Source organism: Eleutherodactylus coqui, chromosome 2, assembly GCF_035609145.1.
Source record: "Eleutherodactylus coqui strain aEleCoq1 chromosome 2, aEleCoq1.hap1, whole genome shotgun sequence".
NCBI lineage: Eukaryota > Metazoa > Chordata > Amphibia > Anura > Eleutherodactylidae > Eleutherodactylus > Eleutherodactylus coqui.
Genome location: NC_089838.1, coordinates 341,923,691 through 341,947,632, shown reverse-complemented (window position 1 = coordinate 341,947,632; position 23,942 = coordinate 341,923,691). Strand labels below are relative to the sequence as shown.

The 23,942-nt window shown below is 55.9% G+C and overlaps 1 protein-coding gene across 1 annotated transcript in view; it reads right to left on the bottom strand.

Annotated features, from left to right (window-relative positions):
* The window catches only part of KIF1C (kinesin family member 1C), a 41,869-nt gene extending 20,270 nt beyond the window's left edge, over nucleotides 1–21,599 (bottom strand). The window contains exons 1-5 of the mRNA XM_066593906.1: nucleotides 21,449–21,599; nucleotides 11,932–12,249; nucleotides 1,550–1,687; nucleotides 1,357–1,433; nucleotides 1,068–1,247 (exon numbers count right to left, since the gene is read on the bottom strand). Coding sequence (XP_066450003.1) covers nucleotides 1,068–1,247; nucleotides 1,357–1,433; nucleotides 1,550–1,655 — 363 coding nt within the window. The 5' untranslated portion in view covers nucleotides 1,656–1,687; nucleotides 11,932–12,249; nucleotides 21,449–21,599. The remainder of the gene's footprint in view (nucleotides 1–1,067; nucleotides 1,248–1,356; nucleotides 1,434–1,549; nucleotides 1,688–11,931; nucleotides 12,250–21,448) is intronic.
* Nucleotides 21,600–23,942: the final 2,343 nt, after the last annotated feature.

Genomic DNA, 23,942 nt, shown 5'->3' with positions numbered 1-23,942 from the left:
TAATCCCATACTACCCCCCACCACATACATCACCTCCATACCCGACAGATAATCCCATACTACCCCCCACCACATACATCACCTCCATACCCGACAGATTATCCCATACTACCCCCCCCCACATACATCACCTCCATACCCGACAGATAATCCCATACTACCCCCAACCACATACATCACCTCCATACCCGACAGATAATCCCATACTACCCCCCACCACATACATCACCTCCATACCCGACAGATAATCCCATACTACCCCCCCCCACATACATCACCTCCATACCCGACAGATTATCCCATACAACCCCCCCCCCACATACATCACCTCCAAATCAGACAGATAATCCCATACTACCCACCCCCCCCACATACATCACCTCCATGCCCGACAGATTATCCCATACACCCCCCCCCCCACATACATCACCTCCATACCCAACATATAATCCCATACAACCCCCCCACACATACATCACCTCCATACCCAACATATAATCCCATACAACCCCCCCACACATACATCACCTCCATGCCCGACAGATAATCCCACACAACCCCCCCACACATACATCACCTCCATGCCCGACAGATAATCCCATACTACCCCCCCCCCACACATACATCATCTTCATATCTGATAATCCCACACTACTCCACCACCACATACATTACCTGCGTACCCTACAGAAAATCCCATAGTACCCCCCACCATATCCATCACATAATACCATACTACCTCCATACCCATCAGATAATCCCATACTACCCCCCAACACATACATCATTTCCATTCGTGATAATCCCATACTACATACATCTCCATAACCGATAACCCCATACTACTCCACCACTACATACATCATCTCCATACCCGACTGATAATCCCATACTAGCCCCCTACCACATACATCATCTCCAAACCAGACAGATAATCCCATACTACCCCCACCATATACATCACCTCCATACCCATCAGATAATCCCATACTACCCCACCACCACATACATCACCTCCATAGCAGACAGATAATCCCATACTACCCCCATCCACATCACCTTCATACCTGGGGTATAATTCCATGCTGCTCGCTCTCCGGCTTCCCCATCATGGTGTAGGATTTCCCGGCTCCCGTCTGTCCGTAGGCGAATATACACACATTATACCCTTCAAAGGCGTGCAGCAGCATCTCCTCCCCGATATCCTTGTACACCTGACGCTGAGACGCAAAACTCGGGTCTTCTTCCTGCGTGATGGAGAATGGGACCATTATTACATAGCAGACGGCAACGCAGCGCGCCACCCGCCGGCTACAGAGCAGGCCCCGGGGGCAGCGGTATAGAAGGGGATCTCACCGAGGTGTGCGACCAGTACGAATAGTCAAATGTGAAGCTCTTTGGGGCGTCTTTGGGCTGTTTAGGGTTCAATATACCTGCAATAGGGGGAAAAAAAAAAAGACATGTGAGCGACGTCACCCAGAAGTAAAGGGGTTAACTCTTAAAGGGCCAGTAACACAAGGACGATGCAGATATGGAAATAAAGCCTTACATGTGCTGGTCCCCTGCATCTGAATCACACACTTGGAATCATGGGAAATCTCTCTGGCGTTGAAGGGCCGCACGCGGACGGCAACTTTAACTGAAGCTCCAGACATCTTTAAATGCGTCACCCGAACCAACAGCAAATCTGTAGAGAGAAGAGAATCAAAGGGGAGTCTCCCCCCTCCATCCCCCTCATTGTGTTCGCATCCCTCCCCGTCCACCCCCCCCCTCAAACTGCGCGCGCGCGGCCCTCCCCCCGTCCACCCCCCCCCCCCCCCTCCACGCACGCGTGCATCCCACCAACCCCCCCCAACGCACGCGCGCATCCCTCCACCCCCCCCCTCAACGCACGCGCGCATCCCTCCACCACCCCCCCCCCTCAACGCACGCGCGCATCCCTCCACCACCCCCCCCTCAACCTACGCGCGCATCCCTCCACCCCCCCCCCAACCTACGCGCGCATCCCTCCACCCCCCCCCCCAACCTACGCGCGCGCATCCCTCCACCCCCCCCCCCAACCTACGCGCGCGCATCCCTCCACCCCCCCCCCCCAACCTACGCGCGCATCCCTCCACCCCCCCCCCCAACCTACGCGCGCATCCCTCCCCCCCCCCCCCCCAACCTACGCGCGCATCCCTCCACCCCCCCCAACCTACACACGCATCCCTCCACCCCCCCCAACCTACACACGCATCCCTCCACCCCCCCCCCCAACCTACACACGCATCCCTCCACCCCCCCCCCAACCTACACACGCATCCCTCCACCCCCCCCCCAACCTACACACGCATCCCTCCACCCCCCCCCCCAACCTACACACGCATCCCTCCACCCCCCCCCCAACCTACACACGCATCCCTCCACCCCCCCCCCCCAACCTACACACGCATCCCTCCACCCCAACCTACACACGCATCCCTCCAACACCCCCCCCCCAACGTACACACGCATCCCTCCACCCCCCCCCCCAACCTACACACGCATCCCTCCAACACCCCCCCCCCAACGTACACGCGCATCCCTCCAACACGCGCGCGCATCCCTCCAACGCGCGCGCGCAACCTACACACGCATCCCTCCAACACCCCCCCCCCCAACGTACACGCGCATCCCTCCAACACGCGCGCAGCGCATCCCTCCAACACGCGCGCGCGCGCATCCCTCCACCCCCCCCCCCCAAACGTACGCGTGCATCCCACCCCCCCCCCCCTCAACGCACGCATCCCTCCAACCCCCCAATCCCTCCTCCACACCCCCCCCAACGCGCGCATCCCTCCTCCTCCACCCCCCCAACGCGCGCATCCCTCCACCCCCCCCAACGCGCGCATCCCTCCTCCACCCCCCAACGCGCGCATCCCTCCTCCACCCCCCCCAACGCGCGCATCCCTCCTCCTCCACCCCCCCAACGCGCGCATCCCTCCACCCCCCCCCAACGCGCGCATCCCTCCTCCACCCCCCAACGCGCGCATCCCTCCTCCACCCCCCCCAACGCGCGCATCCCTCCTCCACCCCCCCAACGCGCGCATCCCTCCTCCACCCCCCCAACGCGCGCATCCCTCCTCCACCCCCCCCAACGCGCGCATCCCTCCTCCACCCCCCCCCCCCCAACGCGCGCATCCCTCCTCCACCCCCCCCCCCCAACGCGCGCATCCCTCCTCCACCCCCCCCCCCCAACGCGCGCATCCCTCCTCCACCCCCCCCCCCCAACGCGCGCATCCCTCCTCCACCCCACCCCCAACGCGCGCATCCCTCCTCCACCCCACCCCCAACGCGCGCATCCCTCCTCCACCCCACCCCCAACGCGCGCATCCCTCCTCCACCCCACCCCCAACGCGCGCATCCCTCCTCCACCCCACCCCCAACGCGCGCATCCCTCCTCCACCCCACCCCCAACGCGCGCATCCCTCCTCCACCCCACCCCCAACGCGCGCATCCCTCCTCCACCCCACCCCCAACGCGCGCATCCCTCCTCCACCCCACCCCCAACGCGCGCATCCCTCCTCCACCCCACCCCCAACGCGCGCATCCCTCCTCCACCCCACCCCCAACGCGCGCATCCCTCCTCCACCCCACCCCCAACGCGCGCATCCCTCCTCCACCCCACCCCCAACGCGCGCATCCCTCCTCCACCCCACCCCCAACGCGCGCATCCCTCCTCCACCCCACCCCCAACGCGCGCATCCCTCCTCCACCCCACCCCCAACGCGCGCATCCCTCCTCCACCCCACCCCCAACGCGCGCATCCCTCCTCCACCCCACCCCCAACGCGCGCATCCCTCCTCCACCCCACCCCCAACGCGCGCATCCCTCCTCCACCCCACCCCAACGCGCGCATCCCTCCTCTACCCCACCCCAACGCGCGCATCCCTCCTAACGCGCCCCTCCGCCCCCCGCGCGCGCCTCCCTCCCCCCCCCACCCTTCCCCCTGCACGCACCCACGCACGCACGCCTCCCCCACGCACGCACGCACGCCTCCCCCACGCACGCACGCACGCCTCCCCCACGCACGCACGCACGCCTCCCCCACGCACGCACGCACGCCTCCCCCACGCACGCACGCACGCCTCCCCCACGCACGCACGCACGCCTCCCCCACGCACGCACGCACGCCTCCCCCACGCACGCACGCCTCCCCCACGCACGCACGCACGCCTCCCCCACGCACGCACGCACGCCTCCCCCACGCACGCACGCACGCCTCCCCCACGCACGCACGCACGCACGCCTCCCCCACGCACGCACGCACGCCTCCCCCACGCACGCACGCACGCCTCCCCCACAACATACACACACATACGCACGCATCCCCACCTTCATCCCCCTCCACATACGCACACATCTCTTCCCTCCCTATATCCGCCTCAACATACTTCTACAGGAAAGCTGACGCGCTGCTGGCATGCCTGGCATCCTGATGGGTGAGCGGTGACTTACAGGGCACACACTTACGGCTGACCTCAGAGGGGCTGCGAGGTGGGTGTATTTTACAGCCGCTTGTAGTCACATCCACCTCAAGAGGAAACCTTCCCACGTGGGACAGACGAACCGCCACGAACTGGCGCATCACCTGATCAGAAGCCTCCGCAGTGGCACAGGTGGGGACTAGCAGTATGCCCACCCAATAGTCACAGCCGGCACCGCCACCCAAGCAAACAATTTACACATTGTGGCCGCATGAGAAATTCCTCAGCACTTCTACCCCACAGTGGCATCACCCATCGCCAACACCGCAGAGCGAAGGCGGTACATAGCGGGCACTGATGACTATGGAGCCATCCTGCTGCCAAGTGCAGAAACCCCCAGAGTCACCGTGCCTGAGGCAACAAGGCACCTCTACCAATAGGTGCCGACTACCAGGGGTGCCCACACAGACTCCTAGAAGGCAGAACATGACCAAGGCTTCTGATTGGCGACACTCAGTGGCTTTAACCCACCCCAAGGAAGTCCTATGGCTGGTGTAGACTCCAAAGCAGAGCCATCGGCAGCAAGAGCCAGTTGTGACTGACAGACAACCACCTGCTGCGACAGCAGGGACTGCAGAGAACACCGATCCCCGCCGTTAACCCCTCACATGCTGTGATCAATGTGAACTACAGCATGTAAAGGCTTCACAGAGGGAGAGCGCCCCCTCCGCCATGTCATCACAGAGGGCTGATGGGCTGCCATGAGAAGTGGGCGCCAGTCAGTGGCATTGGGAAGTGCCATGGTGCGTACCGCATCGTATTATCAGAGTGATCATGGGATCGCAGGTTCTGATCCCCTAGAGGGACATACAAAAAAAAGTAAAAATGGTTAAAACAAAAAAATGTAGTAGTGAAATAAAATAAAGAGCCCGTGTGCGGCATCGTCACATCCACAGCAAACGGGGCCAAAATGGTTTCTGTTAATTTCACCTCCCCCGAAAAAGGCAATAAAAAAACAAAATCTACCCCAAAATCATCCCAATAAGGACTCCGGCCCACGACGGCCACGGCTGCCGAAAAATAAAAATGCCGTGGCTTCTGAAAAGTGGAGATGAAAATCCCCCCAAAATCATTGCGTCCTCATGGCCAAAACAGCCGCGTCACTAAGGGGTTAAACAGTGTAATTAGCCTACGCTCATTGTTTGTGAGGCGCTCGGTGTTACCGTCTGGCTGCATCTGCTGCAGACCATCACTCAGCCGCGGGTCACATGGTGCCAGGATATTTCAGGCTGTTTATCGGAGGATTACCCTTGGAACACGGCGGTCGGCCTCATTGCACAACCGCGGCCACCTGACCCCGCAGGGCGAACCGACACGAGTCTGTACAAAGAGCGTCCCGAGGGGCCGGCGCTCCTCCGGGCGCCCCGAGACATCAGGTGGCAGAAGAGCTGGCTAGTGCCCATCTGTAGATATACATCACCTGCCCTACAGCTGGACATAATACCACCATACTGCACCCAATCACCCAGCAGAATGCCACCACACCTGTGTACACCCAGAGGACAGCGCCGTACACATAGTACCACCATACTGTGCCCAATCACCTAGCAGAATGCCGCCACACCTGTGTACACCCAGACAGCACCGTATACATAGTACTACCATACTGTGCCCAATCACCCAGCAGAATGCCACCACATCAGTGTACACCCAGAGGACAGCACCGTATACATAGTACTACCATACTGCACCCAATCACCCAGCAGAATGCCACCACACCAGTGTACACCCAGAGGACAGCGCCGTACACATAGTACCACCATACTGTGCCCAATCACCTAGCAGAATGCCGCCACATCAGTGTACACCCAGACAGCGCCGTATACATAGTACCCACCATACTGTGCCCAATCACCCAGCAGAATGCCACCACATCAGTGTACACCCAGAGGACAGCGCCGTATACATAGTACCACCATACTGCGCCCAATCACCCAGCAGAATGCCACCACATCAGTGTACACCCAGAGGACAGCGCCGTACACATAGTACTACCATACTGCACCCAATCACCCAGCAGAATGCCACCACACCAGTGTACACCCAGAGGACAGCGCCGAACACATAGTACCACCATACTGCACCCAATCACCTAGCAGAATGCCGCCACATCAGTGTACACCCAGACAGCGCCGTACACATAGTACCACCATACTGCACCCAATCACCCAGCAGAATGCCACCACATCAGTGTACACCCACACAGCGCCGTACACATAGTACCACCATACTGCACCCAATCACCCAGCAGAATGCCACCACATCAGTGTACACCCAGAGGACAGCGCCGTACACATAGTACCACCATACTGCACCCAATCACCCAGCAGAATGCCACCACATCAGTGTACACCCAGAGCACAGTGCCGTACACATAGTACCACCATACTGTGCCCAATCACCTAGCAGAATGCCACCACATCAGTGTACACCCAGACAGCACCGTATACATAGTACTACCATACTGTGCCCAATCACCTAGCAGAATGCCACCACACCTGTGTACACCCAGATGACAGCACCGTACACATAGTACCACCATACTGCACCCAATCACCCAGCAGAATGCCACCACATCAGTGTACACCCAGATGACAGCACCATACACATAGTACTACCATACTGTGCCCAATCACGCAGCAGAATACCGCCACATCAGTGTACACCCAGATGACAGCACCGTACACATAGTACTACCATACTGCACCCAATCACCCAGCAGAATGCCACCACATCAGTGTACACCCAGAGGACAGCGCCGTACACATAGTACTACCATACTGTGCCCAATCACCTAGCAGAATGCCACCACACCTGTGTACACCCAGACAGCGCCGTACACATAGTACTACCATACTGTGCCCAATCACCCAGCAGAATGCCGCCACATCAGTGTACACCCAGAGGACAGCGCCGTACACATAGTACTACCATACTGCACCCAATCACCCAGCAGAATGCCACCACACCAGTGTACACCCAGAGGACAGCGCCGTACACATAGTACCCACCATAGTGTGCCCAATCACCCAGCAGAATGCCACCACATCAGTGTACACCCACACAGCACCGTATACATAGTACTACCATACTGTGCCCAATCACCCAGCAGAATGCCGCCACATCAGTGTACACCCAGAGGACAGTGCCGTACACATAGTACTACCATACTGTGCCCAATCACCAAGCAGAATGCCACCACACCTGTGTACACCCAGAGGACAGCGCCGTACACATAGTACCACCATACTGTGCCCAATCACCCAGCAGAATGCCACCACACCTGTGTACACCCAGAGGACAGCGCCGTACACATGGTACCACCATACTGCGCCCAATCACCTAGCAGAATGCCGCCACATCAGTGTACACCCAGACAGCGCCGTATACATAGTACCCACCATACTGTGCCCAATCACCCAGCAGAATGCCACCACATCAGTGTACACCCAGAGGACAGCGCCGTATACATAGTACCCACCATACTGTGCCCAATCACCCAGCAGAATGCCACCACACCTGTGTACACCCAGACAGCGCCGTACACATAGTACCACCATACTGCGCCCAATCACCCAGCAGAATGCCACCACATCAGTGTACACCCAGAGGACAGCGCCGTACACATAGTACCACCATACTGCGCCCAATCACCTAGCAGAATGCCACCACATCAGTGTACACCCAGACAGCACCGTATACATAGTACTACCATACTGTGCCCAATCACCCAGCAGAATGCCACCACATCAGTGTACACCCAGAGGACAGCGCCGTACACATAGTACCACCATACTGCGCCCAATCACCCAGCAGAATGCCACCACATCAGTGTACACCCAGAGGACAGTGCCGTACACATAGTACTACCATACTGTGCCCAATCACCAAGCAGAATGCCACCACATCAGTGTACACCCAGACAGCACCGTATACATAGTACTACCATACTGTGCCCAATAACCAAGCAGAATCCCACCACACCAGTGTACACCCAGAGGACAGCGCCGTATACATAGTACCACCATACTGCGCCCAATCACCCAGCAGAATGCCACCACACCAGTGTACACCCAGAGGACAGCGCCGTACACATAGTACCCACCATAGTGTGCCCAATCACCCAGCAGAATGCCGCCACATCAGTGTACACCCAGAGGACAGTGCCGTACACATAGTACTACCATACTGTGCCCAATCACCCAGAATGCCACCACACCAGTGTACACCCAGATGACAGCACCGTACACATAGTACTACCATACTGCACCCAATCACCCAGCAGAATACCGCCACATCAGTGTACACCCAGATGACAGCACCGTACACATAGTACTACCATACTGCACCCAATCACCCAGCAGAATGCCACCACATCAGTGTACACCCAGAGGACAGCGCCGTACACATAGTACTACCATACTGTGCCCAATCACCTAGCAGAATGCCACCACACCTGTGTACACCCAGACAGCGCCGTACACATAGTACCACCATACTGTGCCCAATCACCCAGCAGAATGCCACCACATCAGTGTACACCCAGAGGACAGCGCCGTACACATAGTACAACCATACTGCGCCCAATCACCTAGCAGAATGCCACCACATCAGTGTACACCCAGACAGCACCGCATACATAGTACTACCATACTGTGCCCAATCACCCAGCAGAATGCCGCCACATCAGTGTACACCCAGAGGACAGTGCCGTACACATAGTACTACCATACTGCACCCAATCACCCAGCAGAATGCCACCACACCAGTGTACACCCAGAGGACAGCGCCGTACACATAGTACCACCATACTGTGCCCAATCACCCAGCAGAATGCCACCACACCTGTGTACACCCAGAGGACAGCGCCGTACACATAGTACCACCATACTGCGCCCAATCACCTAGCAGAATGCCGCCACATCAGTGTACACCCAGACAGCGCCGTATACATAGTACCCACCATACTGTGCCCAATCACCCAGCAGAATGCCACCACATCAGTGTACACCCAGAGGACAGCGCCGTACACATAGTACCACCATACTGCACCCAATCACCCAGCAGAATGCCACCACATCAGTGTACACCCAGAGGACAGCGCCATACACATAGTACCACCATACTGCGCCCAATCACCTAGCAGAATGCCACCACATCAGTGTACACCCAGACAGCACCGTATACATAGTACTACCATACTGTGCCCAATCACCCAGCAGAATGCCACCACATCAGTGTACACCCAGAGGACAGCGCCGTACACATAGTACCACCATACTGTGCCCAATCACCCAGCAGAATGCCGCCACATCAGTGTACACCCACACAGCACCGTATACATAGTACTACCATACTGTGCCCAATCACCAAGCAGAATGCCACCACACCAGTGTACACCCAGAGGACAGCGCCGTACACATAGTACTACCATACTGTGCCCAATCACCCAGCAGAATGCCACCACACCTGTGTACACCCAGAGGACAGCGCCGTACACATAGTACCACCATACTGCGCCCAATCACCTAGCAGAATGCCGCCACATCAGTGTACACCCAGACAGCGCCGTATACATAGTACCCACCATACTGTGCCCAATCACCCAGCAGAATGCCACCACATCAGTGTACACCCAGAGGACAGCGCCGTACACATAGTACCACCATACTGCACCCAATCACCCAGCAGAATGCCACCACATCAGTGTACACCCAGAGGACAGCGCCATACACATAGTACTACCATACTGCACCCAATCACCCAGCAGAATGCCACCACACCTGTGTACACCCAGACAGCGCCGTACACATAGTACCACCATACTGCGCCCAATCACCCAGCAGAATGCCACCACATCAGTGTACACCCAGACAGCACCGTATACATAGTACCACCATACTGTGCCCAATCACGCAGCAGAATGCCACCACATCAGTGTACACCCAGAGGACAGCGCCGTACACATAGTACCACCATACTGCGCCCAATCACCTAGCAGAATGCCACCACATCAGTGTACACCCAGACAGCACCGTATACATAGTACTACCATACTGTGCCCAATCACCCAGCAGAATGCCACCACATCAGTGTACACCCAGAGGACAGCGCCGTACACATAGTACCACCATACTGCGCCCAATCACCTAGCAGAATGCCACCACATCAGTGTACACCCAGACAGCACCGTATACATAGTACTACCATACTGTGCCCAATCACCCAGCAGAATGCCACCACATCAGTGTACACCCAGAGGACAGCGCCGTACACATAGTACCACCATACTGCGCCCAATCACCCAGCAGAATGCCACCACATCAGTGTACACCCAGAGGACAGTGCCGTACACATAGTACTACCATACTGTGCCCAATCACCAAGCAGAATGCCACCACACCTGTGTACACCCAGAGGACAGCGCCGTACACATAGTACTACCATACTGTGCCCAATCACCCAGCAGAATGCCGCCACATCAGTGTACACCCAGACAGCACCGTATACATAGTACTACCATACTGTGCCCAATCACCAAGCAGAATGCCACCACACCAGTGTACACCCAGAGGACAGCGCCGTACACATAGTACTACCATACTGTGCCCAATCACCCAGCAGAATGCCACCACACCTGTGTACACCCAGAGGACAGCGCCGTACACATAGTACCACCATACTGCGCCCAATCACCCAGCAGAATGCCACCACACCAGTGTACACCCAGACAGCACCGTACACATAGTACCACCATACTGTGCCCAATCACCAAGCAGAATGCCACCACACCTGTGTACACCCAGACAGCGCCGTACACATAGTACCACCATACTGTGCCCAATCACCCAGCAGAATGCCACCACACCAGTGTACACCCAGACAGCGCCGTACACATAGTACCACCATACTGTGCCCAATCACCCAGCAGAATGCCACCACATCAGTGTACACCCAGAGGACAGCGCCATACACATAGTACCACCATACTGTGCCCAATCACCCAGCAGAATGCCACCACACCAGTGTACACCCAGATGACAGCGCCGTACACATAGTACTACCATACTGCACCCAATCACCCAGCAGAATGCCACCACATCAGTGTACACCCAGAGGACAGCGCCATACACATAGTACCACCATACTGTGCCCAATCACCCAGCAGAATGCCACCACACCAGTGTACACCCAGATGACAGCACCATACACAGTACTACCATACTGCACCCAATCACCCAGCAGAATGCCACCACATCAGTGTACACCCAGAGGACAGCGCCGTACACATAGTACCACCACATGGTGCCCGATATTATACACAGCCAAAACACCACCACCATAATGTGCTGCACTGAGCAAGAAGTCATTAGCCAGCCGAAGTACTGTACACTTACACCCTGTGGCACAGAGGTGGCGCTCTTACCGCTGTCTCCTGGCGTCCGTTCCGCTCGGTCACATTATTCTGAACAGGGTCATGTGATCTAATGCTGCGCTCCGTAGTCAGGCAGGGCAGGGGCTAGCGGGACCACCATCAGTCAGGAGCGACCACCCAGGGAATCCACAACGATGCAGGCAGGCAGGATGGTCTCCCCCATCACATAAGGATGAATGGTACGTCCCAACACCGTTGTCTCTTTTATCCGCCACCTTCACGCACTGCTCCAAGCAGGGGGCGACGCATCCAAGATGGCAGGATGGGCCCCCAAACGCGCTCCAGAGGTGCAACGGTGGCTGCAGGGTTCTGAAAGAAGAAAGAGGAGGGATTACAGGCAAAGAGTCACCTATACTATCATGTCAGGCAGCAGGAGCGAGCCCTGTCTGGTCTAGAAGTGGGGCAGCGGTACGGGGGCCCTGTCTGGTCTAGAAGTGGGGCAGCGGTACGGGGGCCCTGTCTGGTCTAGAAGTGGGGCAGCGGTACGGGGGCCCTGTCTGGTCTAGAAGTGGGGCAGCGGTACGGGGGCCCTGTCTGGTCTAGAAGTGGGGCAGCGGTACGGGGGTCCTGTCTGGTCTAGAAGTGGGGCAGCGGTACGGGGGCCCTGTCTGGTCTAGAAGTGGGGCAGCGGTACGGGGGCCCTGTCTGGTCTAGAAGTGGGGCAGCGGTACGGGGGCCCTGTCTGGTCTAGAAGTGGGGCAGCGGTACGGGGGCCCTGTCTGGTCTAGAAGTGGGGCAGCGGTACGGGGGTCCTGTCTGGTCTAGAAGTGGGGCAGCGGTACGGGGGTCCTGTCTGGTCTAGAAGTGGGGCAGCGGTACGGGGGTCCTGTCTGGTCTAGAAGTGGGGCAGCGTTACGGGGGTCCTGTCTGGTCTAGAAGTGGGGCAGCGTTACGGGGGTCCTGTCTGGTCTAGAAGTGGGGAAGCGTTACGGGGGTCCTGTCTGGTCTAGAAGTGGGGAAGCGTTACGGGGGTCCTGTCTGGTCTAGAAGTGGGGAAGCGTTACGGGGGTCCTGTCTGGTCTAGAAGTGGGGAAGCGTTACGGGGGTCCTGTCTGGTCTAGAAGTGGGGAAGCGTTACGGGGGTCCTGTCTGGTCTAGAAGTGGGGAAGCGTTACGGGGGTCCTGTCTGGTCTAGAAGTGGGGAAGCGTTACGGGGGTCCTGTCTGGTCTAGAAGTGGGGAAGCGTTACGGGGGTCCTGTCTGGTCTAGAAGTGGGGAAGCGTTACGGGGGTCCTGTCTGGTCTAGAAGTGGGGAAGCGTTACGGGGGTCCTGTCTGGTCTAGAAGTGGGGAAGCGGTACGGGGGTCCTGTCTGATCTAGAAGTGGGGAAGCGGTACGGGGGTCCTGTCTGATCTAGAAGTGGGGAAGCGTTACGGGGGTCCTGTCTGGTCTAGAAGTGGGGAAGCGTTACGGGGGTCATGTCTGGTCTAGAAGTGGGGAAGCGTTACGGGGGTCATGTCTGGTCTAGAAGTGGGGAAGGAAGGGGGGGGGGGGGAATATTGGATCGAATAAAAATGAAAATCAATCTTTGAACGGTCCTGGTGGTTGCTTGCAGGATGTCACAACGGCGCGGCCAATGATGGAGAACTAGCTGGCGAGTTAAAAGTCAAAGCTTTGTCGCCCCGACAGCCAATCGCTCTGCCTTCAGCCAGCTGAATGTTCACTCCAACAAAACCATTAACCACTCATGTAAACCAAACGCAAAACGAGCGGCCGAACGATGGACAACGATTAACAAACAGGTGACGAGAAATGCACGATGGGCGCGTATACACAACAATCATCGCTGAAAAGACAGCTGTGAGCGAATCGTGAGATATAATCGTTGTCTCGATGGGCCTTCAGCCAGTAGGACCACAAGTAGCAGAATGAATACAGAGAACAAACACCGCATTACTTGTATGGCGACAGATGCACAGAGACTGATCAGTAAACTGAAATCAGACATCCTTCTTGGATCTCTTGTTGGACTAGCACGGTGGCGAGCGCGGCTGAGTTACTCTTTCCATTAAGACAGTAAACTGGGTGGACTTGAAGCGAGAATGTCTGATGAACATTTACCACATAGTAGGAATAACAGAAACATGGCTTGATAATAAGTCGGGTACAGTATAGAGGGGCCGAGGCCAGGCATAGAGGGGGGGAGAGGGGGAGGTATAGTGTATAGTATAGATGGGGGGGGGGGGGGGCAAAGGTCAGGTATAGTATAGAAGGGGGTGGGGGGGGGGTAGGTCAGGTATAGTGAAGGGGGTGGGGGGGGTAGGTCAGGTATAGTATAGGAGGGGGGGGGTAGGTCAGGTATAGTATAGGAGGGGGGGGGTAGGTCAGGTATAGTATAGGAGGGGGGGGGTAGGTCAGGTATAGTATAGGAGGGGGGGGGTAGGTCAGGTATAGTATAGGAGGGGGGGGTAGGTCAGGTATAGTATAGGAGGGGGGGGTAGGTCAGGTATAGTATAGGAGGGGGGGGGGTAGGTCAGGTATAGTATAGGAGGGGGGGGGGTAGGTCAGGTATAGTATAGGAGGGGGGGTAGGTCAGGTATAGTATAGGAGGGGGGGGTAGGTCAGGTATAGTATAGGAGGGGGGGGGTAGGTCAGGTATAGTATAGGAGGGGGGGGGTAGGTCAGGTATAGTATAGGAGGGGGGGGGGGTAGGTCAGGTATAGTATAGGAGGGGGGGTAGGTCAGGTATAGTATAGGAGGGGGGGGTAGGTCAGGTATAGTATAGGAGGGGGGGGGGTAGGTCAGGTATAGTATAGGAGGGGGGGGGTAGGTCAGGTATAGTATAGGAGGGGGGGGTAGGTCAGGTATAGTATAGGAGGGGGGGTAGGTCAGGTATAGTATAGGAGGGGGGGGTAGGTCAGGTATAGTATAGGAGGGGGGGGTAGGTCAGGTATAGTATAGGAGGGGGGGTAGGTCAGGTATAGTATAGGAGGGGGGGTAGGTCAGGTATAGTATAGGAGGGGGGGTAGGTCAAGTATAGTATAGGAGGGGGGGGGGGTAGGTCAGATATAGTATAGGGGGGGGTAGGTCAGATATAGTATGGGGGGGTAGGTCAGATATAGTATAGGAGGGGGGGTAGGTCAGGTATAGTATAGGAGGGGGGGTAGGTCAGGTATAGTATAGGAGGGGGGGTAGGTCAGGTATAGTATAGGAGGGGGGTAGGTCAGCTATAGTATAGGAGGGGGGGAGGTCAGCTATAGTATAGGAGGGGGGGAAGTCAGCTATAGTATAGGAGGGGGGGGGAAGTCAGCTATAGTATAGGAGGGGGGGGGAAGTCAGCTATAGTATAGGAGGGGGGGGAAGTCAGCTATAGTATAGGAGGGGGGGGAAGTCAGCTATAGTATAGGAGGGGGGGGAAGTCAGCTATAGTATAGGAGGGGGGGAAGTCAGCTATAGTATAGGAGGGGGGGAAGTCAGCTATAGTATAGGAGGGGGGGTAGGTCAGCTATAGTATAGGAGGGGGGGTAGGTCAGCTATAGTATAGGAGGGGGGGTAGGTCAGCTATAGTATAGGAGGGGGGGTAGGTCAGCTATAGTATAGGAGGGGGGTAGGTCAGCTATAGTATAGGGGGGGGGGTAGGTCAGCTATAGTATAGGGGGGGTAGGTCAGCTATAGTATAGGAGAGGGGGGTAGGTCAGCTATAGTATAGGAGAGGGGGGTAGGTCAGCTATAGTATAGGAGAGGGGGGTAGGAGGAGAGGGGGGTAGGTCAGGTATAGTATAGGAGGGGGGGGTAGGTCAGGTATAGTATAGGAGGGGGGGGGAGTCAGCTATAGTATAGGGGGGGGGGTAGGTCAGCTATAGCATAGGAGGGGGGGGTAGGTCAGCTATAGTATAGGAGGGGGGGGGGTAGGTCAGCTATAGTATAGGAGGGGGGGGGGTAGGTCAGCTATAGTATAGGAGGGGGGGGGTAGGTCAGCTATAGTATAGGAGGGGGGGGGTAGGTCAGCTATAGTATAGGAGGGGGGGGGGTAGGTCAGCTATAGTATAGGAGGGGGGGTAGGTCAGCTATAGTATAGGAGGGGGGGTAGGTCAGCTATAGTATAGGAGGGGGGGTAGGTCAGCTATAGTATAGGAGGGGGGGTAGGTCAGCTATAGTATAGGGGGGGGGGGGGGTAGGTCAGCTATAGTATAGGAGGGGGGGGGTAGGTCAGGTATAGTATAGGAGGGGGGGGGTAGGTCAGGTATAGTATAGGAGGGGGGGGGTAGGTCAGGTATAGTATAGGAGGGGGGGGGTAGGTCAGGTATAGTATAGGAGGGGGGGGGGTAGGTCAGGTATAGTATAGGAGGGGGGGGGTAGGTCAGGTATAGTATAGGAGGGGGGGGTAGGTCAGGTATAGTATAGGAGGGGGGGGTAGGTCAGGTATAGTATAGGAGGGGGGGGGTAGGTCAGGTATAGTATAGGAGGGGGGGTAGGTCAGGTATAGTATAGGAGGGGGGGGTAGGTCAGGTATAGTATAGGAGGGGGGGTAGGTCAGGTATAGTATAGGAGGGGGGTAGGGTAGGTCAGATATAGTATGGGGGGGTAGGTCAGCTATAGTATAGGAGGGGGGGTAGGTCAGCTATAGTATAGGAGGGGGGGTAGGTCAGCTATAGTATAGGAGGGGGGGTAGGTCAGCTATAGTATAGGAGGGGGGGTAGGTCAGCTATAGTATAGGAGGGGGGGTAGGTCAGCTATAGTATAGGAGGGGGGGTAGGTCAGCTATAGTATAGGAGGGGGGGTAGGTCAGCTATAGTATAGGAGGGGGGGTAGGTCAGCTATAGTATAGGAGGGGGGGTAGGTCAGCTATAGTATAGGAGGGGGGGTAGGTCAGCTATAGTATAGGAGGGGGGGGTAGGTCAGCTATAGTATAGGAGGGGGGGGTAGGTCAGCTATAGTATAGGAGGGGGGGTAGGTCAGCTATAGTATAGGAGGGGGGGGTAGGTCAGCTATAGTATAGGAGGGGGGGGTAGGTCAGCTATAGTATAGGAGGGGTAGGTCAGGTATAGTATGGGGGGGTAGGTCAGGTATAGTATAGGAGGGGGGGGGGTAGGTCAGGTATAGTATGGGGGGGGTAGGTCAGGTATAGTATAGATGGGGGGGTAGGTCAGGTATAGTATAGGGGGGGTAGGTCAGGTATAGTATAGGGGGGGGGGGTAGGTCAGATATAGTATGGGGGGGGTAGGTCAGGTATAGTATAGGGGGGGTAGGTCAGCTATAGTATAGGGGGGGTAGGTCAGCTATAGTATAGGGGGGGTAGGTCAGCTATAGTATGAGGGGTAGGTCAGCTATAGTATAGGAGGGGTAGGTCAGCTATAGTATAGGAGGGGTAGGTCAGCTATAGTATAGGAGGGGGTGGTGGTAGGTCAGGTATAGTATAGGGGGGGTTGGTCAGGTATAGTATAGGGGGGGTTGGTCAGGTATAGTATAGGGGGGGGTTGGTCAGGTATAGTATAGGAGGGGGGGTAGGTCAGGTATAGTATAGGAGGGGGGGGTAGGTCAGGTATAGTATAGGGGGGTTGGTCAGGTATAGTATAGGAGGGGGGGTAGGTCAGGTATAGTATAGGAGGGGGGGGGTAGGTCAGGTATAGTATAGGAGGGGGTAGGTATAGTATAGTGGAGCTTAGGTCAGGTATAGTATATGGGAGGGGGGGTAGGTCAGGTAGAGTATATGGGAGGGGGGGTAGGTCAGGTAGAGTATATGGGAGGGGGGGTAGGTCAGATAGGTCAGGTAGAGTATATGGGAGGGGGGGGTAGGTCAGGTAGAGTATATGGAGGGGGGGTAGGTCAGTAGAGTATATGGGAGGGGAGGTAGGTCAGGTATAGTATATGGGAGGGGGGGGTAGGTCAGGTATAGTATGTGGGAGGGGGGGTAGGTCAGGTATAGTATATGGGAGGGGGGTAGGTCAGGTATAGTATATGGGAGGGGGGGTAGGTCAGGTATAGTATATGGGAGGGGGGGGTAGGTCAGGTATAGTATATGGGAGGGGGGGGTAGGTCAGGTATAGTATATGGGAGGGGGGGTAGGTCAGGTATAGTATATGGGAGGGGGGGTAGGTCAGGTATAGTATATGGGAGGGGGGGTAGGTCAGGTATAGTATATGGGAGGGGGGTAGGTCAGGTATAGTATATGGGAGGGGGGTAGGTCAGGTATAGTATATGGGAGGGGGGGTAGGTCAGGTATAGTATATGGGAGGGGGGGTAGGTCAGGTATAGTATATGGGAGGGGGGGTAGGTCAGGTATAGTATATGGAGGGGGGTAGGTCAGGTATAGTATATGGGAGGGGGGTAGGTCAGGTATAGTATAGTATAGTGGAGCTTAGGTCAGGTATAGTATAGGAGGGGGGGGGTAGGTCAGGTATAGTATAGGAGGGGGGGGGTAGGTCAGGTATAGTATAGGAGGGGGGGGGGGTAGGTCAGGTATAGTATATAGGAGGGGGTAGGTCAGGTATAGAATAGGAGGGAGGGGGGTAGGTCAGGTATAGTATAGGAGGGGGAGGGGGGTAGGTCAGGTATAGTATAGGAGGGGGAGGGGGGTAGGTCAGGTATAGTATAGGAGGGGGAGGGGGGTAGGTCAGGTATAGTATATAGGAGGGGGAGGGGGGTAGGTCAGGTACAGTATAGGAGGGGGAGGGGGGTAGGTCAGGTATAGTATAGGAGGGGGGGGGTAGGTCAGTATAGTATATAGGAGGGGGGTAGGTCAGGTATAGTATAGGAGGGGGAGGGGGGTAGGTCAGGTATAGTATATAGGAGGGGGGTAGGTCAGGTACAGTATAGGAGGGGGAGGGGGGTAGGTCAGGTATAGTATATGGGAGGGGGGTAGGTCAGGTATAGTATATGGGAGGGGGGGTAGGTCAGGTATAGTATATGGGAGGGGGGTAGGTCAGGTATAGTATATGGGAGGGGGGGTAGGTCAGGTATAGTATATGGGAGGGGGGGTAGGTCAGGTATAGTATATGGGAGGGGGGGTAGGTCAGGTATAGTATATGGGAGGGGGGTAGGTCAGGTATAGTATATGGGAGGGGGGTAGGTCAGGTATAGTATATGGAGGGGGGTAGGTCAGGTATAGTATATGGGAGGGGGGGTAGGTCAGGTATAGTATATGGGAGGGGGGTAGGTCAGGTATAGTATATGGGAGGGGGGTAGGTCAGGTATAGTATATGGGAGGGGGTAGGTCAGGTATAGTATAGTAGGTGGAGCTTAGGTCAGGTATAGTATAGGAGGGGGGGGGTAGGTCAGGTATAGTATAGGAGGGGGGGGGTAGGTCAGGTATAGTATAGGAGGGGGGGGTAGGTCAGGTATAGTATAGGAGGGGGGGGGTAGGTCAGGTATAGTATATAGGAGGGGGGTAGGTCAGGTATAGTATATAGGAGGGGGAGGGGGTAGGTCAGGTATAGTATAGGAGGGGGAGGGGGTAGGTCAGGTATAGTATATAGGAGGGGGGTAGGTCAGGTAAGTATAGGAGGGGAGGGGGGTAGGTCAGGTATAGTATAGGAGGGGGGGGGGGTAGGTCAGGTATAGTATATGGTGGGGGAGGGGGTAGGTCAGGTATAGTATATAGGAGGGGGTAGGTCAGGTACAGTATAGGAGGGGGAGGGGGGTAGTGTCAGGTATAGTATATGGGAGGGGGGGTAGGTCAGGTATAGTATATGGGAGGGGGGGTAGGTCAGGTATAGTATATGGGAGGGGGGTAGGTCAGGTATAGTATATGGGAGGGGGGGTAGGTCAGGTATAGTATATGGGAGGGGGGTAGGTCAGGTATAGTATATGGGAGGGGGGTAGGTCAGGTATAGTATATGGGAGGGGGGGTAGGTCAGGTATAGTATATGGGAGGGGGGGTAGGTCAGGTATAGTATATGGGAGGGGGGGTAGGTCAGGTATAGTATATGGGAGGGGGTAGGTCAGGTATAGTATATGGGAGGGGGTAGGTCAGGTATAGTATATGGGAGGGGGTAGGTCAGGTATAGTATATGGAGGGGGTAGGTCAGGTATAGTATATGGGAGGGGGGGGTAGGTCAGGTATAGTATATGGAGGGGGGGGTAGGTCAGGTATAGTATATGGGAGGGGGGGTAGGTCAGGTATAGTATATGGGAGGGGGGGTAGGTAGGTCAGGTATAGTATATGGGAGGGGGGGTAGGTAGATCAGGTATAGTATATGGGAGGGGGGTAGGTAGGTCAGGTATAGTATATGGGAGGGGGGGTAGGTCAGGTATAGTATATGGTGAGGGGGTAGGTCAGGTATAGTATATGGGGGGGGGTAGGTCAGGTATAGTATATGGGAGGGGGTAGGTCAGGTATAGTATATGGGAGGGGGGTAGGTCAGGTATAGTATTATGGGAGGGGGGGGGTAGGTCAGGTATAGTATATGGGAGGGGGGTAGGTCAGGTATAGTATATGGGAGGGGGGTAGGTCAGGTATAGTATATGGAGAGGGGGTAGGTCAGGTATAGTATATGGGAGGGGGGTAGGTCAGGTATAGTATATGGAGCTTAGGTCAGGTATAGTATATGGGAGGGGGTAGGTCAGGTATAGTATATGGGAGGGGGTAGGTCAGGTATAGTATATGGGAGGGGGTAGGTCAGGTATAGTATATGGGAGGGGGTAGGTCAGGTATAGTATATGGGAGGGGGGGGTAGGTCAGGTATAGTATATGGGAGGGGGGGTAGGTCAGGTATAGTATATGGGAGGGGGGGTAGGTCAGGTATAGTATATGGGAGGGGGGTAGGTCAGGTATAGTATATGGGAGGGGGGGTAGGTCAGGTATAGTATATGGGAGGGGGTAGGTCAGGTATAGTATATGGGAGGGGGGTAGGTCAGGTATAGTATATGGGAGGGGGGGTAGGTCAGGTATAGTATATGGGAGGGGGGGTAGGTCAGGTATAGTATATGGGAGGGGGGTAGGTCAGGTATAGTATAGTGGAGCTTAGGTCAGGTATAGTATATGGGAGGGGGTAGGTCAGGTATAGTATATGGGAGGGGGTAGGTCAGGTATAGTATATGGAGGGGGTAGGTCAGGTATAGTATATGGGAGGGGGTAGGTCAGGTATAGTATATGGGAGGGGGGGGGTAGGTCAGGTATAGTATATGGGAGGGGGGGTAGGTCAGGTATAGTATATGGGAGGGGGGGGTAGGTCAGGTATAGTATATGGGAGGGGGGGGGTAGGTCAGGTATAGTATATGGGAGGGGGGTAGGTCAGGTATAGTATATGGGAGGGGGGTAGGTCAGGTATAGTATATGGGAGGGGGGTAGGTCAGGTATAGTATATGGGAGGGGGGTAGGTCAGGTATAGTATAGTGGAGCTTAGGTCAGGTATAGTATAGGAGGGGGGGGGTAGGTCAGGTATAGTATATGGGAGGGGGGTAGGTCAGGTATAGTATATGGGAGGGGGGTAGGTCAGGTATAGTATATGGGAGGGGGGGTAGGTCAGGTATAGTACATGGGAGGGGGGGTAGGTCAGGTATAGTACATGGGAGGGGGGTAGGTCAGGTCATGTTTAGTCAGTGAAGACGATGAGGAAGAGGGACGTACCGCGGGGGTATCCGGTGCCGAGCCGGGTCTCTTGGTGTAGAGCTCTCAGGCCCGGCGGCTCCTCCTTGTCCTCTCAGCTGCTCACCCGGCGGGAGCCGCCATCACCAGGCCGGGAACCCCCGCCCATAAGATGACGTCATCACGTCTCTATCCGGCGGACACGCCTAATTCCCGCCGCATTCCTCATCTAGCCCCCTGCCACTCAACCCAGAGCTCCCCCTACCGACGGCCACACAGCATGTCCCGCCCCTTCCGTGACGTGTGCGCTCTTGTATCATGTGTCTGTCTGCTCCGCCCGCCCACTGCAGTGACGTCACCTGTCAATCAACAGCGAGCGGGAAAAATAAAAAAAGAAACACGAGAAAATACTGAAGAGACAGCGAGGTGTGAGGAAGAGACAGACTGAAATGTGAGGAGACAGCGAGGTGTGAGGAAGAGACAGCCACTGAAATGTGAGGACACAGCGAGGTGTGTGGAAGAGACAGACTGAAATGTGAGGAGACATCGAGGTGTGAGAAAGAGACAGGCACTGAAATGTGAGGAGACAGCGAGGTGTGAGGAAGAGACAGACTGAAATGTGAGGAGACAGCGAGGTGTGAGGAAGAGACAGACACTGAAATGTGAGGAGACAGCGAGGTGTGAGAAAGAGACAGACACTGAAATGTGAGGAGACAGCGAGGTGTGAGGAAGAGACAGACTGAAATGTGAGGAGACAGCGAGGTGTGAGGAAGAGACAGACACTGAAATGTGAGGAGACAGCGAGGTGTGAGAAAGAGACAGACACTGAAATGTGAGGAGACAGCGAGGTGTGAGGAAGAGACAGACACTAAAGTGTGAGGAGACAGCGAGGTGTGAGAAAGAGACAGACACTGAAATGTGAGGAGACAGCGAGGTGTGAGGAAGAGACAGACACTGAAATTGTGAGGAGACAGCGAGGTGTGAGAAAGAGACAGACACTGAAATGTGAGGAGACAGCGAGGTGTGAGAAAGAGACAGGACACTGAAATGTGAGGAGACAGCGAGGTGTGAGAAATGTAAGGAGAACGGGAGGCAGTTGTAGAGTGCTAGCCAGGGTGAGACAAGAGACCATCATTTTGAGACGTGAGAGACAGCAAGGAGGTGTGAGGAAGAGACAGGCACTGAAATGTGAGGGGACAGTGAGGTGTGAGAAAGAGACAGGCACTGAAATGTGAGGAGACTGCGAGGTGTGAGGAAGAGACAGGCACTGAAATGTGAGGAGACAGCTAGGTGTGAGAAAGAGACAGCCACTGAAATGTGAGGGGACAGTGAGGTGTGAGAAAGAGACAGGCACTGAAATGTGAGGAGACAGCGAGGTGTGAGGAAGAGACAGACACTGAAATGTGAGGAGACAGCGAGGTGTGAGAACGAGACAGACACTGAAATGTGAGAAAGAGACAGCAACTGAAATGTGAGGAGACAGCGAGGTGTGAGGAAGAGACAGACACTAAAGTGTGAGGAGACAGCGAGGTGGAATAAAGAGACAGCCACTGAAATGTGATAAGACCGCGAGGTGTGAGAAAGACAGACACTGAAATGTGAGGAGACAGCGAGGTGTCAGAAGAGGTGAAGAGACAGCGAGGTGAGGTGTGAGAAAGAGACAGACACTGAAGTGCGAGGAGAGCTAAGGAGACACCGAGGTGTGAGAAAGAGACAGACACTGAGGTGTGAGGAGAACAGAGAAGACACCAAAGTGTGAGGAGAACAGAGAAGACACCGAGGTGTGAGGAGAACAGAGAAGACACCGAGGTGTGAGGAGAACAGAGAAGACACCGAGGTGTGAGGAGAACAGAGAAGACACCGAGGTGTGAGGAGAACAGAGAAGACACCGAGGTGTGAGGAGAACAGAGAAGACACCGAGGTGTGAGGAGAACAGAGAAGACACCGAGGTGTGAGGAGAACAGAGAAGACACCGAGGTGTGAGGAGAACAGAGAAGACACCGAGGTATGAGGAGAACGGACAGGCACCGAGGTATGAGGAGAACGGACAGACACCGAGGTGTGAGGAGAATGGACGGACACCGAGGTGTGAGGAGAATGGACGGACACCGAGGTGTGAGGAGAATGGACGGACACCGAGGTGTGAGGAGAATGGACGGACACCGAGGTGTGAGGAGAATGGACGGACACCGAGGTGTGAGGAGAATGGACGGACACCGAGGTGTGAGGAGAATGGACGGACACCGAGGTGTGAGGAGAATGGACGGACACCGAGGTGTGAGGAGAATGGACGGACACCGAGGTGTGAGGAGAATGGACGGACACCGAGGTGTGAGGAGAACGGACGGACACTGAGGTGTGAGGAGAAAGGACGGACACTGAGGTGTGAGGAGAACAGAGAAGACACCGAGGTGTGAGGAGAACAGAGAGGACACCGAGGTGTGAGGAGAACGGACGGACACCAAGGTGTGAGGTGAACGGATGGACACCGAGGTGTAAGGAGAACGGACGGACACCGAAGTGTGAGGAGAACAGA